This window comes from Berghia stephanieae, chromosome 3, assembly GCF_034508935.2.
Source record: "Berghia stephanieae isolate SIO BIC M18660-M18661 chromosome 3, UCSD_Bste_1.3, whole genome shotgun sequence".
Taxonomy (NCBI): Eukaryota; Metazoa; Mollusca; class Gastropoda; order Nudibranchia; family Aeolidiidae; genus Berghia; species Berghia stephanieae.
The window spans coordinates 82,525,228-82,544,580 of record NC_088362.1 but is presented as its reverse complement, the minus strand read 5'-3'; the positions used below and the strand labels follow the sequence as shown (position 1 = coordinate 82,544,580).

The 19,353-nt window shown below is 34.2% G+C and overlaps 1 protein-coding gene across 2 annotated transcripts in view; it reads left to right on the top strand.

Annotated features, from left to right (window-relative positions):
- The window catches only part of LOC144968620 (uncharacterized), a 366,960-nt gene that overhangs the window by 97,530 nt on the left and 250,077 nt on the right, over window positions 1-19,353 (top strand). For both annotated transcript variants that reach the window (XM_078907127.1, XM_078907126.1), the window contains exons 6-8: window positions 8,036-8,081; window positions 9,188-9,257; window positions 10,647-10,749. In XM_078907127.1, the coding sequence (XP_078763253.1) occupies window positions 8,036-8,081; window positions 9,188-9,257; window positions 10,647-10,749 (219 nt within the window). The remainder of the gene's footprint in view (window positions 1-8,035; window positions 8,082-9,187; window positions 9,258-10,646; window positions 10,750-19,353) is intronic.

Sequence of the window (19,353 nt, the reverse complement as noted above, 5' to 3'; positions counted from 1 at the left end):
ATAATCTGACCTTTGGTCATTTAATAATTCCGTGCATCCAATTTTCCAACTTTAGCGGTAAAATCCAGACGACCTTTCTTGTGTTTCTCGGTGAAGCAGAACATCAAGGAAATTCTATCTTTCTTTGCGTGCAGACTGTTGGCCAAGAACAATGTGGCCCTTAGTTCTGATTCAATTCACATCACCACAGTGTTGACACAACAAATGTGTTACAAGGATCAAAGCGACACAAATTGGTTAGAGAGGTCATCAAAAGAACAACTTTAAAAAAGGAGCCGATGGCACCAATTCATTGACCTGTTAACTGTCGTTCTCCAGAAAACCATGTTTTTAAAAATTTGGCCAGAAAACTCGTCCTTCAAGTATTGATCGATTTAGATTGCCCTGTTCTTTGCAAAAACTCTCAAACTTGGGACTTCACGATTAAACCTATCGAAATTTGAGGATGAATTTTCTGGCCAAATGTTTAAATACACGACTATTGAGACAGTTAACTGGTTAATGAATAATTATAGTAAATTTGTTACCTACCGTCTCAAAATGGTGTTAAATTCGGTATGAATCGGATTTTGGAAATTGAATTAAGACTTCAAATGATAAGAAAAACGAACAATGCAATCGGGGGCACAGGGGGGGGGGGGGGGTAATGTAAAAAAAAAAAGGTACATCCATTCTTCAGATAACGACTAGAAGTCAACCCCATAATTCATATACGCTACTATAAATGCAATATCCACCACCAATTTCAGCATGACATAACACCGTTTCCAGACAATAGGTCACAATAAATGTCTCATAAGGAGCCAAGCGAGACAAATCTTTTATAGAGGTCAAAAGATCAAGCTAAAAAAAAAAAGACCCCGATGGCACCGTTCCATTAATGAATAGAAAAAGCAAAAAGCAACCATGTAGATCAACGTTAAGGTCTTTCTACTCAATGGTCACGTTGTCTTTGGAAAGAATGGGAACACAGCTTGAGAGCAAAAAGATAAAAGGGAACCAGAGTTTTTGTAGACCACACACGTATCTGGTAGAAAGTTATGTCTGGGGTCGGCTAAGTTATGAGGTGTTAATATTGATACGATTTACCTATAGATGCTATGCCCTTGGCGAAGAAACTCACGACATCGCTATCTAGAATAACTACAGGGGACTAACACCAAAAACTATATGTAACCTTGAATGTTTATTATCTGGTTAAGACGGTTTAGTGAGAATTACTCATAAATATGGATGTTAAAAAAAAAAACAATAACAAAGACCTGAGTAACGTCAATTTCGTTCTATCTATACATTGGACTGAAAATTTACGGAAAACACTCTGAGTCATAGAACAATCCAACGTCTCAATGTAGTATAGATAGTATGCGCTTGGCTAAGAATATCACAACATTGCCATCCGGAAGTATAACAGACCAACACTCAGATCGCTGTGTAACCATGAACATTTATAGTCTGGATAATACACATAAGTGAGAATTACTCATAAACGTGGGTGGCAAAAAAAAGAATAACAAAGACCCGAGTGACGTCAACTTCATTCTATCTATAATATAATATTTTTACACTCTCGCAATTTAGAATTCCGGACACGTTTTCAATCACTGCACGAGCTTGTGAATGCAATTTGAGATCAAAGTTCGAATTCCAAACCGCAGAATGTAAGATTTCTAAAAATTCTACCCCTCAATTGATTCCGATTTCGTCATATTTGAACAAAAGACATACCGTATTCAAAAGCATTTAAATGATACTTATTTTCTAAGAATCTAATCTAAGTGAAATTTAAAGCTTGATAATCTGACGTCACAAATTATGATTGAATAAACTTGATATTATCACACGTTACTTTTTTATGGGGATGGGTAGAATAACGAGTACTTGTCTATTCTGTCGTACTCTGGAAAAAAAACACATATTTAAAAATTTTTGCCAGAAAAACTCGTCCTTCAAATATCGATCGATTTAAATGGCCCTCATCTTGGCAAAAACTCTCAAACCTGGGACTTCGTGAAGGCAATGACAGCTATCGTAACAGTGCAAGTGCAGTACAGAATAGGACGCCCACCAGGCCACAAGTGCTAAAATTGATGGAGAAATTTAAAAAGTAATAAACAACAATGAATATTACAGATTCAAATAAGAAGAAAATATCAAACACGGAACGTTCGGGCCCAAAACCCTTCTTCAGCGAACAACAACAACAACAAAACAATTAACACATAATACATTACGTAAAGACCAAGATAAATGACAGAATTGAACTTCATGTGGCTTGTTAGGAAGGGGTCGAGCATTGTGATTCTATAAAAATGCTCTGTATAAGTGTTCGCATTTATTGTTAGATAGATACATGTAGATATCTAGCTTTGTTGACAAGAATTGATACGTAATACACTGGTGGTGGCTGTCAACAATTCAACGAATCGATAAAACATAGATATGTGTGCATTGTGCATGGTTTGGTGTTACCGTCGCTATCAATTATCATTAAAGCCTTCCAGTAAGACTATGGGTTTGGATACGAACTCATTCGAGCAGAAGAAGAACGGACGGTAAGCAGTGGAGCTGAGACAAGCTGTAAAACGATCAAGCAGAGCTTAAAAACCACGGGCATTTATACATTACACTAATAGTCGGCGCTCAACCGTGTTTGTTTATGCTTCTGTTTTTGATACGATATTATATCCTGATGTGTATGGTTGTTTTTTAGACCTGTGTTATTTTTTAAATTAATCACAAGTTAAAACTTCGAGAGCAGACTCTAGTTTAAACTTAAATTCTGGAAAGGTGTGTGTTAGACAGTGGCAGACAAAGCAGAAAGAATAATACAAGAAAAAATCATCTAAAAAAGCGCAGGCCTGATTATCGTCCAAGGGGTCTGAGATTTGAACCAAAGTTGAAGCATCTGATTTGTATTTTGTAAAATTATTATTCCTTTTTTTTTTTTTTTTTTTGTATAAAATTTTCTGGTATTATTATCTCTCCTTTTTGCACTGTTACAACACAAACACACCTTTTCAGATTTTTATTTTAGTCAAATGTGTCTCAATAATGATAATAAAAGTGTAGATAGGTATTTGGATATTTCGATGATATACTACCCACTGCATCAGTCTGGCATTATATCAGAATGTTGATTTTTAAAATTGTTTTCTTTTTAATAACATTTTTGAAATTTAAATTTCTTGAGGTTTGAGAAACAAAACTTACACTTCTTAATAAAGGTATTTATTTCAATTCAAATTTTAGATTCAGGTTTCATCCACTATTTCATATTTTTGCCGTTATGAGATCATTGGGCACATGGTATATGTTACATGTTATTTATTGTTTCAGTTCGTTTAGGCTAGATTTGAACGGAACCATCTAAATATTTGTTACGTGAAATAATACAATCGTTCTTGTATTCTTGGATTATTTTTTACTTCTCTGGGTCAGTTATGTAACGATTATACAAAATTATGTGATAATTCTCTTTCCCGAAGAGCAAATGTCATATGTGTAAGGTACCTGGATGTCATTTGTGTTTCAAGTCTCTAATTTGAATGTAAGCAAATAGAGTTTAACATTCTACTATTGTCTTGTATTGTTGGATATTTCGTCTTATGGGTTAGCTTAGTAACATTGACACACCACAGAGATGTAATAACATATGTGTGGTTCTTGGATGTTGTTTGTTTATCAAGTCATTTGAAGCTAAACTTAAATTTGAATGGGGAAAAAGCTAAATATTTTTTAGGTTGATTTTATACAACCATTTTGTATCTTTGGATTCTTCACTCTTCTGTGTTTGGTAAGTAAAGTATACGGTACTTACAATTGTGTGACAAACCTCTTTCCTTGCCTACAAAATAGTTTATTTGACACTAAAAGTTTTGCAAAGAAATTCGCTAGATTAAATGGAAAATGTCATAGTTGCTTACTTTTTTCAATTTTTGACGTTCGTTTATTTTAATGTTTTGTTCTTCCTGTTTTTATATATTTTTATATATTTCCTTATTCTGATCTGTCACGATATTGTTCCGTATATCATGTTATTCTAGTCTTGGTAGGATTGTATATGGAATTTCTGAGCGAAATGTGTTTGACTTTGAAAATTGTTGGAAAAAAAAAGATATTGCATTAAAAAAAATTAAATATCCAAAATCTTTCAATGAATCCAAGTTTTAACATTTTAAAAATTTATCTATGTTTAAATTTTAACCTGGAATGCGCGATTTTGTGTTCTAGGGGTACTTCTCTCTGCGTGTGACCTGTAAGTGACTGGCGGGATTCTTGCTATGGGTGGGCCAATGTTGAGTTCTTGGAAATTTTCCTTATTTACATTTTCTCACCTTTATCATACCGTGGTCACATCGTTGTCTCTGTCGAAAGAAATTGTAATACCGTTGGGTCAAACCTGCTCCGTGAAGCCCATGTTAAATTTTTTGATCGCTAGCACAAATATACTGGCAAATCTAAAATTTATAAAACAATTTGTTTTACAGACTGATATACGAGTAACTTTCTAATCGTTTTAAAGTTAAGGATAATTCTATCACCCGTTGATTCAAATGATTATTTATAAAATTTGCTGGGGCATAATGATATGACCCATAATAATAAGTAATCTGTCGTTGAGAACCACCATCTGGCCGCCATGTTGCCAGATTCATTTAGGCGCACCTACAGACTTTATCACATAAAATATATTGATTTTTGATGGTTCAACAGATTCGTCTCGATCTGTGTTAATTTTCACAATACAGTGGTGAAATAATTAAAAATAGACGCATGCCTCTTCGTAATAGTCTTTATATCGCCAGTTCTGCTCTAGTTGTATTTTTTAAAGAAAGTACCCCCCCCCCCACCCCTATTATCGTACCGATAACCAAGAGCCAATGACCCATAACCACCTTAAGTACTTGGCTACACCTGAAACAATCAGACCACAGGCGAGATCCTAAGCATCACTCACAATTTTGATTACCGGCAATTAAAAAAAATTACGGTGTCGTCAAGAGTTGCGATGCAATTCCTTCATCAATGTGCCAAAATATAGTAATAAATATAGGGCTGATCTATTAGGCAGTTTGGCATGCACTCTATATAGCTATGGGTCGATCGTAAAAAGGAATTATCTATTTCAAACACTTTTTGTGTTGCCTTATTGACTTTGGGAAGAGAATTAAAAAATACTACCCCCCCCCCCCCTTCCCACTCCAAACAAACCGTTTAGAATAGAGATTATCGCTGATACAAATTCGATCTATGGCATTTTGAAAATCTGAACCATTTTTAATTGTCAGTAGCGCAACGAGGATTTGAGACCTTTTCGTTGACAGGAAATAAACAGTCAAGGGACAAAACGTGCAAATGCATTGTTAAGGTCTTTATTCTAAGTCTATGGAAGTATGAATGCATTACCAGAATATGAAAACGTCTTGTTCCACACCGATGTGGTACTAAATTACGATTTCTATAAACGATCAGTATCTATATCTTATCTTATCGTCTAACAAAATAAATCATTTGATATTGCCATTTATCTGTAATTTGAGCTGCCTACCAATGGAAATAAATTGGCCCATCGTCTCAAAACGGCATTATGCTGAAGTTTAAAGGCGTCGAAAGGTGAATTTTATGTGAAATTGATTTGAAATATGAAATTGCATTTGTCAGAATATAGATAGAATGCGCTTGGCCAAGGCGTTCACAACATTGCCATCCGGAAGTATAACGGACCAACACACAAACTCTGTGTAACCATGAACTTTTATAGTCTGGTTAATACAGTTTAGTGAGAACAACTCACAAACGCGGATGGCAAAAACAATAACAAAGGCCTGTGTGACGTCATCTTCGTTCTATCTATAGGTCTCTATATATAAAAGGGCATCATAATATTCTTCTCCCAAATAAAATAAATTTAAGCCATTTCACTTACTTCTGTCTACAAAATCAATTTTCAGCTTCTAATAACACTACTAATAATTTATAAAAGATGCAACAATTCAACATGATCTATGTACACTATAATTGCAGGTTTGATAACCGAACGCAATTATGGGCTTATTTTAACATTGGTGTAATGTACAATATTCTGACTATGGTGTGCGGGATAAAATCATTCAGAACGCAGTTCCCCTCTCCCCTTCTCTCTCTCTCTCTCTCTCTCTCTCTCTCTCTCTCTCTCTCTCTCTCTCTCTCTCTTCTACCCCTTCATCTTTTTCTTCTCCCTCCTCTCCTCACCTCTCTTATTCTTCTTCCCTACCCTCCCGTCCTCTCTCTCTCTCTCTCTCTCTCTCTCTCTCTCTCTCTCTCTCTCTCCCTCTCTCTCTCTCTACTATTTTATAGATTTATGTATATTATATTTGAGCTTTGGCATTTGCTGTCCATTACATCATTAATCTGAAAGGTCAGAACGACAGGTCAGTGGTAGACGTGCTTTTCCTAATGCCCGTTTTGGGTTACCTTATTCCTATAAAGCATTAATCAAATCGACCATGAATTGATTTCATATCAACCAGACCTGCCTATTGTTACGAAGATTTCGTAGAATTACGAAATTTGGCTCCGCTTTCAGAATTTCATGTAATTAAAACTTATTGAAAATGAAAGTTGATGCCAGACTACATTATTTTAAGGATTTTTTAGTGTTATTTAATCACTGTGAGGGTAAATTATGGACGTTTAAAGTGAACAATAGCGACTACAATCGGTATCTCCCATAATTATGAATTTGTAGATTTTCATGTAGGAAGGTCTGTATTAACTGTGTCTGGCCAGCGCAATGAATTCCGTGTTATGTATTTGACCAAGCACCTCAAAACAGGATTACTTCGATGTAAACCAGATGTCAGAAAGGGATCTTTATATTAAAAAGACAATGTGAAATTTTTAGAGGGGGGGGGGGTTGTCAGTTTTAGAAAGTGTATTCACTCTCCTCAATAATGAAAACAGAATAAATTTACAACATTTTATAAAAATAAATCTATTTTTCAGTGTCTAAGTCACTCCTACATAATACCGTTTTAAGATGATAGGTCACGGATGTGTTAAGTCGGTATTATAGATCAGATTTGAATGTTAGGCTTGACTTGTTACGTTTGAATGGATGGAAATGACTTCATGGAGGAGAGTAAATTTGTTTCTCAAAATTATTATATTATAATGATGATGATGATGATGATGATGAGGATGATGATGATGATGAGGATGACGATGATGATGATGATGATGATGATGATGATGTTGATGATGATGATGATGATGATGATGATGATGATGATAATACAATTAATAAGATAATGAAAAAAAGAAGAAGACGAATGATAATGATGATAACAATAATAATAATAATAATAATAATAATAATAATAATAATAATAATAATAATAATAATAATAATGATTATGATTTTGATGATGATGATGATGATGATGATGATGATGATGATGATGATGATGATAATAGATATCCTATTTCTATTAATTTTGACGTGAAATTCAGTTTTAATTAATCATATATCCTTTCGACATAATTCCGACATTATTCCGACATAATCATGATGGCGCTGGTGATTGAGTAGATGCTATTGGTGCTCGTCATCATCATCATCATCATTGTCGTTCTGTAGTAGCAACAGTTGTTAGATGATCGATCCACGGTTTACAATTTCATCTTCTTTCTCTCCTTCACACATTCGTGCACGTTAAATAAAATAGACACACACTAGTACATGCAGGATACATTTAGAAACGGAGATTTTAGTGATCACTGATGTAGAATTGAATCATTCGTGTTACTGTATCGTGATCGTTTATTTCTGCGATATCAGGGAGGTATGTTCCAAAGTGTAATTACTAGGATTCAATGGTCTGATGTCACGTCCGCCCATCAACTAGCAGATTGGTTCTAAACAAAGAAAATCTGTATTTTATGTTTGATGCTGGCTGAGCCACATAGCATCACCATTTTGAGATAATGATCACTAATCCATTTTAACTAGTGCCTCAAATCATAACTTTTTTTCTTTTGGTTTGTTTTTCAGTTGGAGGCGGTGCTCGATACATGGGATACTGAAACAAGTCGTCTAGGTGAGATTATTTTAACCCTCTCCTTACCAACTATAGGAAAATTGCCACATTCGTTACGATACAACCAACATTTTTGGTATTCAAATTTCTCTTGTACATCATAATTTTTTTTTAAATGAACAGTGTGTTGTAGAGCATGTTTTGCTAAAGAAATTATTTATCGTAAGAACTTACTGCTATTGTGTTTGAGTGATAAAAAAAAGATTTTTGTGTTAGTTGAGTGTGAGTTTTGGGGAAAATCCTGAAAATGGCTGGTAAGTAGAGGGTTAATCCCTTGAATGTGCATTGAATGTCCAAAAAGGCCTCAGTCAGAAATGACCCAATCTTAGAATGAAAAGATAATATCCCCCCAAAAAATTGAATTATTTATAGAGGAGGCATTAGTTTTATAATTTGATGTTATATTATAGTGTTGATAAACTAGTGGTGGTGAGTGATTGGGATGGTAGGGGTGGTGGATGTTACTTGTGGTAGCGACAGCAGTAGTGTTTCTGATTGAATCAATGATCAGGGTGGTAATGGGAGTGACACAACAATAACTTAGACAACTATAATATATTATGGTATTATGCAAAGAATCCAATTGGCTTTGATAATAATAATAATAATAATAATAATAATAATAATAATAATAATAATAATAATAATAATAATAATAATAATAATAATAATAATAATAATAATAATAATAATAATAATAATAATAATAATAATAATAATAATAATAATAATAATAATAATAATAATAATAAATAATAATAATATATTATAATAAATAATAATTAATTTAATATAACTTGTTTATAAACTTTATGCAATATGAATTCATTTATTAACTTGTTTATAACGTTATAATATGATAACTATAACATTGAATAGATATTTTACTCCTCTCTTCTCTCTCTCTCTCTCTCTCTCTTCTCTCTCTCTCTCTTTCTCTCTCTCTCTTATCTCTCTCTCTCTCTTCTCTCTCCCCTCTCTCTCTCTCTCCTCTCCTCTTTCTCTCTCTCTCTCTCTCTCTTCCTCTCTTTATTTCTTCCTATAATATTAATTTTATTTGAATTGTAATTTCTAGTTTTAAAACCTTCTGTTCTTTTACTTTTTAGGAAATTTGTTTTCTACAAAATTCTGGAATTATTACCAAGAGTATCTATCCATCTACCCCAATGCCAAGAGGTGAGTCATGTATCCAAAGTTTAAAAAATTAAGCTTTTATATAGCGCAATATACACTAAATGTGCTCAAAACGCTTTACAAATTGTCCCTGACCAAGAGCGACACGTAACATGTAGAACGAGACAAGACGCTTGTTAGGCGATATTACAGTATTTTTCGGACAGAGACAACGCTTTTAACGGGCAGGTAGTCCTTTTACAGCTGAGTACAGTGAGATAATGAAAGTAAAGAGTCTTTTCCAAGGTTTCAACTATGCGCCGAGAAAGGCTCGAACCCAGGACCTTCCGGTCCAAACGCGAGTGTTATACCACTAGACCACATAGACGCACAATAAGTAAGCGTTTATATAGCGCAATATCCACTAAACGTGCTCAAAGCGCTTTACATGGCTATGCTGCGACATTTAAAATCAACCACTTTGAATTCAAAGTAAAGATCTGAAAAGTGTGTATGAAACAGTACCAGACAAAGCATAGAGAAAAATACAAGAAGAAAAACCATCCCATATGCAGGTGTACATATAAAATAAAAATAGAATTCCCTTTATTCATCCCATAGGGGAAATTCGTCTCTAGGGTCTATTCCAAGGGAAGACTAGAATAACCCAGGCGTCAGCCGCAGTGCAGCGCCGCAAACTGAGCTAGGGCGAGGTGACTTGCTCAAGGCCACATAACGTAGCGGGTATTCGAACTCGGTACCTTTCGGGTACGAAGCAAAGACCGTACCGCTGAGCCATGCTGTCCCATTAATGTAGTTATAGTTGTGTGAATTTAATATTGTGCATTGACCCTCGCCTTCGAATCGTTAGATCCGGCCCTATGTCGAATATTCTCTGAGCGGCTCAAAATTTAGTCCTTGGAAAAGACTCTTTACTGACATTTTATGATCGTACTCAAGTGTAAAATAAGTACCTGGCTGTTAACATCATTATCATTATCGTCATGTCTCGTCCTATATGTTAAGTGTAGCTGTTGGCTAGGGAATTCTTGTAAAGCACTTTAAGCACTTTCTGTGGATATTGCTTATAAATGCTCACGTTTGTTTGTTTGTTTGTTTTTTGTTTTTTTGTTTTTGTTTTTTTTTATTGTTTGGGGGTTTTTTGTGTTTTTTTAAAATTATTTTTTTTGTTTTTGTTTTTTTGTTTTTTGTTTTTTGTTTTTTTTTTTGGGGGGGGGGGCTTTATTTGTTTGTTTTTTTGTTCTTGTTCTGTTATTTTTTTTCAGTGTTTCTTTGTTTTGTTTTTTTTAGAACTCCATAAAGCTTACTGCTTATGACTGCAATAACTCCTTTATTAAATCTTGTAGTCAAAATAGGTCTTCATTAAGCGTTCTTTTGAATTTAATATTCTCTCTGTAATGTTTGCATCGCCCAAACTCATTTAACCCGCAGGCTGTTGATAGAGAAATACAGAACAGACACAGCATTTGAAGAGTTTTGTGAACTTCGGCAAAATCAAGGGAGGCTATCATTGGACGCCCTGCTCTCTTTGCCGGTAAGTAATATATTCTTGTTACTTCCCCTCCTTATTCTTTTCTGGAAATTTTGAATACTTGTCTGCTGTCTTGGTTATGTTAAAACTTTTCAATAACATTTTTTTCCCTCAACCAGTTTTTTGACGTAATATCCAATTGCTTCTAACCATCCTAATCCCGATCTCTCTCTCTCTCTCTCTCTCTCTCTCTCTCTCTCTCTCTCTCTCTCTGTCTCTCTCTCTCTTTCTCCACTCTCTCTCTCTCTCTCTCTCTTTCTCCCCTCTCTTTCTCTCTCTCTCTCTCTCTCTCTCTCTCTCTCTCTCTCTCTCTCTCTCCCCTCTCTCTCTTTCTCTCTCTCTCTCTCTTTCTCTCTCTCTCTCTCCTCTTCTCTCTCTCTCTTCTTTCTCTCTCTCTCTTCTCTCTCTCTCTCTCTCTCTCTCTCTCTTCTCTCTCTCTCTCTCTCTCTCTCTCTCTCTCTCTCTCTCTCTCTCTCTCTCTCTCTCTCTCTCTCTCTCTCTCTCTTTCTTTCTTTTTCTTTCTTTCTTTCTTTGTTCCCTTCAATCTCTCTCTGTGTCATTATTTATCTATCTATCTGTGTCTATCCACCTTTACATCAATCAATCTATTCATTAAATCTTTAATCATCTATCCATCCATCCATCCATCCATCCATTTATCCATCCATCTATCTATCTATCTACCTATTTATTTATCTATCAATCTATCTATCTATCTATCTATCTATCTATCTATCTATATATCTGTCTGTATATCTATCAACCGATCTATCTATTTACCTATTCATTTATACATATATATACATCTATACATCCTCGCTTATATGTTCGCTCGTAAACATACAAATAACACATCACATGATGTGATTTAAATCTGCCCATGAGTATCGTCGTAATTCTGTATTCAAGTACCCAATTCTTCATCCAGTCGCTACATTTCCAGAATTCATTCTTCCTTCCACGCATGCTTTTCTACATCAAGTGGCAACGTAATTCCACAGCGTTCTTTTCCACTACTAAGCTATATTAATGCTAATCTCAAGTTAACAACAACAAAAATTGGTGTAAACCCTGTGACCTACATCCCTATTTTTTAACTAGATATTATTGTCATGTTGTGTACAGAAGGATTTTTACACTGATTTCTTAGTAATCGAACACAGCGTTACCGATATCGTAATGAGTTAAGGCAATCATTTTTTGACAGTTTCAATTGTAACAATTGATTATAATAAAATGAGTCCGAAAGCAAAATATAATATTTTAAACTTCTGTTACATTAAAATTAAAGCATTATTAATAAAAAATATTTTAATGAGCTTTTATATAGTGCAATATCCACTAAACGCTTTACAAATGGTCCTTGCCCAACAGCAACACGTAACAAGAAGAACGAGACATAACGCCTGTTAGGCGAAATTGCACGGCTGTTAGGCGAAATTGCATTTTTTTTCCCGACAGAGATAATGCTGTGAACGGCCAGGTACTCATTTTACACCTAAGTACGGTGAGAGAAAAAGTGAGTAAAGAGACTTTTCCAATGACTCAACTATGCGCCGAGCGAGGCTTGAACCCAGAACCTTCTGATCAAGTATCTTACCGCAAGACCACATGGCCGCAGCGCTTCAATGATTTGATAATGCGTGACCCATTGCCTCGAAACAGGTTATTAATATCAGAGTTAATCAGATTGCACAAAGGGATCTCCAGGCTAAATATATTGACCAGCGAGTTCGTTTAAGATATCATAATATCCAATCTCCTAAGAAGAAAACCCCATTAAAATGTAGCCAAGTCTCGTAGTCGGTTTTTTTTTTTTACTAAAAGTTTATTTTTGAGACGCCGTTCTGAGGCGGTGAATTTATTCAGAATGTTTTAATTTGATGTCATAGAAGTTATAATATATTTTGCTTGCCGGCGTACTGAATTTTATATTCAGTTCTTGCAATTGAAATTTGTCAAACAATGATTGTTTTGAATCATTAAAATATTACAGAGCTAGGTAACACTGTGATTGCAAAGAAGACGGTGTAAGTAGTCCCCATTTTCTGACTTGTGGGCATACGCGCGTATGGATATGTGTAGGTATGTGTAAGGTAGATAGAGAGAAAGATGGTATATAGTAAAAGAGCGGGGGCGGGGAGAGACGGCGGTCGTATGAAATCGGGAGGTGAGACTGACTTTTTATAAGTTTAGTCTTTTTTATGATTTTTGTTAATTTATTTCCATGTACAGCATGTAATTTTTATTTACCTTTATTTTTATTTGCTGAATTAATTTTCAAAATCAATTAGTCAATGGCAGTACGCAATGTAAAGTTAACTTGACCTTATCTTACCTTAACCCACTCATTTCCCTTATTTTGTTTTCTTTTTTAATAAAAAGTAAGGGATTTATGAAGCATTTTGACAAATCTTCTTTCGGCAAAATTCAAGAAACTGATGTTGGGTATAAAAATATTTGACTTCTCATCGTCATCGTGGGTCATAATATATATATATATATATATATATATATATATATATATATATATATATATATATATATATATATATAATATGTGTGTGTGTGTGTGTGTGTGTGTGTATGTATGCATTTTCTTCAATTTCTCGAAAGATTACTTTGCTCTGAGTTTTCTCTATTACGTGTTGAATTCAGGGAGACCCATCGTTAACATCTTCTGCTCTCCAAATTCAAAGTATAAAAATCGAATCCAAAATCTTTGACCTTGACAAGATTATCATATTGTACTGTTTTTTTTTTTTGTGGTTTCTTTAGCCTATATATTATATTGTGTATATCTAACATGTTGGCAGCATGTCAAGTGAAGATTTTATGGGTTTTCATTTAAATGGTTGCGGCATACAAAGGCTCTTTACAAATGCAAATCATAATGATTACTGGAATGCCAGCCTTTCGTCGTTGTGTGTGTGTGTGTGTGTTTTTTTGTTGTTTTTTTTTGTTTTTTTTTGTTTTTTGTTTTGTTAATGTGTGTGTGTGTGTGTGTGTGTGTGAGAGAGAGAGAGTGTGCGTGTGTATGTGTATGTGTGTGTGTGTGTGTGTGTGTGTGAGTTGGTCTCAAGTTACTTAGGGGACACAAAACGTTCTTATTCAATTCATAAATTAAATAATTCAGTCGTTACAGTAAACCATGTGATATACATTGCGGTATTGCCTTGATAAATCATCGTGATATTTAAATACCTTATGATCTGCCGATGTTAACGGTCATTAAATGGTAATGAAAACAAAATATCTATCGTATCCTTTATAATCTCCATCACAAAGTAATGAACAAATTATGAATATAACAGTTTCAAGAAGGAACAAAATCTCAAACATGGAACGTTTCGGGCCTAATGGTCATATTACATACCTCTAGCGATAGTGAATTATTTTCAAAATCAATGATAGCGAACTTTGAGCCAATATGACACTGTGACATTTATTTATTTATTTATTTATTTATTTATGTATTTATTTATTTATTTGTATATTCATTTTTTTAAATTAAAAAAATATTAATTTATTTATTCATGCATTACTTTATTTATTATTTATGTATTTATTTATTTACTCGTTCATCTCCCAAATGTTCCATCAATGATATTATTTAAAAAATAGTAATTTTGGGTGCATCTGTCCTGAAAGGACTCATTTGGAAAAAAACAAAACAAACGTATCCTATGACCCAGCATAGCAAGATGAAATATTTTATTGAGGTTCACTTTAACGCATGTTTAATTGGTCTCTTATTCACGATACTATTCCCTCTGCCTTGCTAGCTATTGTACAGGGATTATATAAAAGGCACAAACAAGGTTTAAGGGTTGATCCAATCTGGTCTCCAATGGGGTCTTCCAAATCTCGGAAACACCTCTATTCATTTCATACTATGTCATATGTAGCCATCTGTCTCAAAATGGTATTAAGTCGAAGTGGTATTGTTGCTGACAATTGAATTTATAGTTTTAAAAAATAATGAAACATTGATTAAGTTTATGTTTTTTATAGAGTAGAATCTAGTTTCATAAAATGTATACACTCACAATTTCATTTTTCTAGTCATTTTAATTTAAGATTCTCTTTTAGCATCTGGTTCATTCCGATATAATACCAATTTGAAACGGAGGGGTATAAATTCAGTGTCTCTCAGTACCGTAAATTCCTATTTTAAAACTCTAGCCATGTCAGATCAAGTGCTGGGCACGGAATGTCACACAATCAAAATTTATTACAATTACGGCCATATGAAATTTTGATTTTATCTCTGTTACATGGTTTTAGATTTTCAAAAACGAAACATCACAGATTAAGTTAGCGAAAGGTATTCAATTCTTAATATGTAACCCATTGCATCAATCCGGTGATGTGTTGAGGGTTGCCAGATTATGAAAATTTAATCAAAATTTAAGATTTTCAATTAATATGAAATCTTAACTGTAAGATCAGTTGCAATAAACATAAAATGTTGAGCGGGGATAAGGATCTACGAAGCAATGTTAAGCATAACCAGCTGGTTTCAATTCAATCTTGCCTTACTCTAGAAAAACACATATTTAAAAATTTGGCCAGAAAACTCGTCCTTCAAATGATTCGATTTAAATGACTCTCGCCTTGAGAGATGAGAGTCGTTTAAATAGATCAATATTTGAAGGACGAGTTTTCTGGCCAAATTTTAAAATATGTGTTTTTCCAGAGTACGGCAGATTTGTTGTCTTTGGTTAACTTTTCACAATGCATTTTAAGTATTTGAGGTTTGACGGATTTCATGTAAACAAACAATAGGTAGGCTAATATTGATAGTATGCGCTTAGCTAAGAAGTTCACAACATTGCCATCCGGAAGTATAACGGACCAACATACAAAACTATGCGTAACCGTGAAGTTTTAGAGTCTGGATAATACAGTTACTTATAAACGTGGAAGGCAAAAAACAATAACAAAGGCTCGAATGACGTCAACTTCATTCTATCTATATCCTGTCGGATTTAAACATTGCGTGTGGTATTAAAATAACCTTTTCATATTGTTTTCATATTTGAGGTTTGACGGATTTCACGTAAACAAACAATCTCATCCATGTCCAGTTGGTCTCGAAATCGTTTATTTGTTTGAGATAACCTTTTCATAGTGTTTTAAATATTTGAGGTTTGACGAATTACATGTAAACAAACAAGATATCAAAACGAATAGAGGGATTCAAGCAAGTTTGTGAGTCCCATCCAGACCGAGCAGGAATGTTAAGTGGAGATAAGTATGTTTTGAATTTTAATTGTTGGATTTGTTTATTTATTGGATACCATCCTGTTTTTAAGGGAACATTCTTTTATGACGGGCGGGGATTTGCGATATTCTGCCGTTTTTCCTGTTAAGAAAACACGTCTTTAAAAATTTAGGCCAGAAAACTCGTCCTTAAATGTCGATTGATTAAAATGGGTCTCATCTTGTAAAAAATCTGAAAAACAGGGACTTCCGTGAAGTAAAACTCTGACTGACTCGGATTATTTCGAAGAAAAAAAAAAGAACAAGGATTGAAATGTTCGGCGGCCACTTTGCTTTGTTACGTTGAGGGCCTTGATTTCTAGGGCGTTGATTCCAAGACATGTTCTGCACAGTAATGTTACCAAGGCTATGATTAGTACCTTCCAAAATTGCGATTTAGGTTATTCTGGCCTTTATATGTATTCATTGAATCTGATGTCGAATAGACAGGTATTCTGCAAATATTTGCACAAAAACATTAAATCAACTATATTCATTTGGATTTTTTTTCGCTGTTCTTGTCAGTGTAAGTACCCACTGCAAGAAATGTTTGAAAAAAAATCTCTTATTTATAATGAAATTGATATTTTCAATTTTGTGAAAGTCACGATAATCATATGTTTTGAAACAGGAGGCTGTGGCAAAAGGTCGTTTTGTGACGTTCACCACAAAAATACTCCTATTTGGAAAATCTACGGAAAAGATTTGATAGTTTTCATCAGTTCCCATCACTTTAATAAAGTAAAATAAACACACAAAAATTGTGATCTAGCTCCAATAGAATAGACTAGTAGAAATAGGTTTTTTTCATCAAAGGTTCAAAAAGTGTGGACAGAGAATCAACTTTGTCCAATCTTTTCGACCTGTTAAAAAGTTATAACTTCTATAATTTTGATGCTAGATCGTCTGTTACTGGTTACTTTTTAATTATTAAGCCCAGAGAAACGGATTAAATCAAATTTTTACTCAAGTTTTTTCTGTCTTCCAAATATCATATTATTGAAGTATTTTTGTGGCGAACATCACAAAAACGACCTTTTTGGACGACTTCATAGTCTTACTACGATGTTACCTTTCACACAATGCTCTGAAATTATAATCAAAGGTCTCAAAGGTGAAAAGCTTATTTCCTGATCTGAGGGTTAGACACAAGGACTCTCCAGCCGATATTCACTAATCTTTGAAGGATTTTAATGATGAAAGTTATCAGTAACAAATCCTCCATACTCATAATCGCAGTTCTATGGGAAATAGGAGTGAATGCTCTTCCTTTTTTTTTAAATATTATATTCTTAGCATTTAAGTACTCGGAAAATACCCTTTATGCCCACCAGTTGAATCGCACTAGGAAACAAAACTAAAGGTAACCTTAAACGTTTAAAGTTTGATTGAGAGAATAAAGTAGGAAATATATCACTCAACTAGCGATCTTAAAACTGAAGAAAAAAAGATCTGAAAATGAAGTGAGTAGAAAAGTACCAGAAGACAATAGAGATTAAAAATGTCGCGGCGATGGGGGCTCGAACCCGCGACCTTACTGATACAACAACTCCGCCTAGCCGTAAGAGGGTCGCTATGCAGTCGACGCCATCCCCGATATTTGCTTAAAACCAACAAAACTTTAATATCTTTCCACAAGGATTGAATAGCTAATATCATGTATCCATGTTTTTTATTTATCTTTGGATCAAGTGACGAAAAGAAATATCAAGAAATGGATAATATGATTAAGATTTAATTCATGACAAGAAGATATTATGATGTTATAATTGTTTTTTTAAACATGATCTTAAAATAGATTGCCTTTTACATTTTATATAATTGAGGGTCCTAATAGCTCAGTTGGTAGATCACTCCCTTCACACCAGAGAGAACGGGATCGGTCCTGGGTGAAGTTGATATGTTGTTTTTTTTTTCTGACCCCCCCCCCCCTCCCTCCCACTCTCCCCGCTCCCCGCACGCAGCAGTAATTGGGTAGCTTCGTCTGTTAGATCTGACGGAAAGTACTTTGCGATTAACTAAAGTGCTATTCAAAGTAAGCAATTGCTATTATCAATTTAGCTTTATAGGAACTGTTTCCATACGGTTTCTTGATGGAATAAACCCTAACCATGTAAAGCGCATTTAGCACGGAAGATTTACCCACTTTGTGTTCATTTTATAGAGGATAGAATTCATTTTCAGTGGAGATAATTTAACATTTCAATTCTTTATCCTGAAACGGTTTCTCTTTCAACCCCAGCACTTACCCCCCGGTGAGCATTCCTTATTCATCTACCACTTAACACACTATTGTCGAACCAAATGTACCTATAACAATAAGTACCTCGAAATCAATCACCTATTTTGGTATTTTTTCTTCGGAATTTGAACTTTGTTCGTTGTTTTAAGTCGCTGTTTGAAATAGATTCGGCTTGTGTGTGATTTTACGTCTTTTATGGCCTTATTTTGTCGCATGTGTTAGTGGGTGTTTTTGTTGACACAAGAGACAGGCGATATAAGTTTCCACGGGAGATAATTCTAGGTGTACATTGGTTTGAGTGGGTGTTGACTAGTCTTGCTAGCGGTAGTGTCGTCGTGGTTGTCATCGCTGAAATAATGAATGAATGTATGAATGATTAAATATAACACATGAATGAATGAACGAATGAATGAATGAATGAATGAATGAATGAGACATCAAAAAATGAATGAGGAGTGAAAAAATGCTTCGATGTTGTACTATTTTGCCGACATGAAACAGGTGCGACAAAGCAAAAAATAAAATAAAAAATAGAAAAATAATAATAATTATAATAATATTTTGGAGTTTGGAAAATTTCATACATTCTTCTCAGTAATGAGCATAATTTTTAATTCTATATTTTTTAATAAGTGGGTGAATAAATCACTGGTGCTGAGGAATGTTCCGCCACAAGTACCATAATTATAATTATAACAATAAAATTATATACTTTACAGATGGCGAGACTTGTCCAGTGATAAACTAGTTCCCTATCCAAAGGTTAACACGCAATTGTTATTATTCGTGTAACTCTACACTATTCTAAATTATTTCGATCCGAATCACGATCCCTGTTGCTCTAGCCATTCATTATTCGTATTGATAATACGATTTTAAATGTCAGATGATTTATTAGACAATATCACACGAATTAATAGAAATTTATTACACCTCTGGTTAACAACTTGGCCCAGTGACTGTCGTGAATCTTCACGCTAAACCTCACGCTGTCTTTAATCAGTTCAATGTTTACATTCCAAGAAATGTATGTTTAACTGTACGAGCTCGTAACGCTAGCTGCTGGGTTACGAAATTGTTAATCGTTGATGACGCATTTA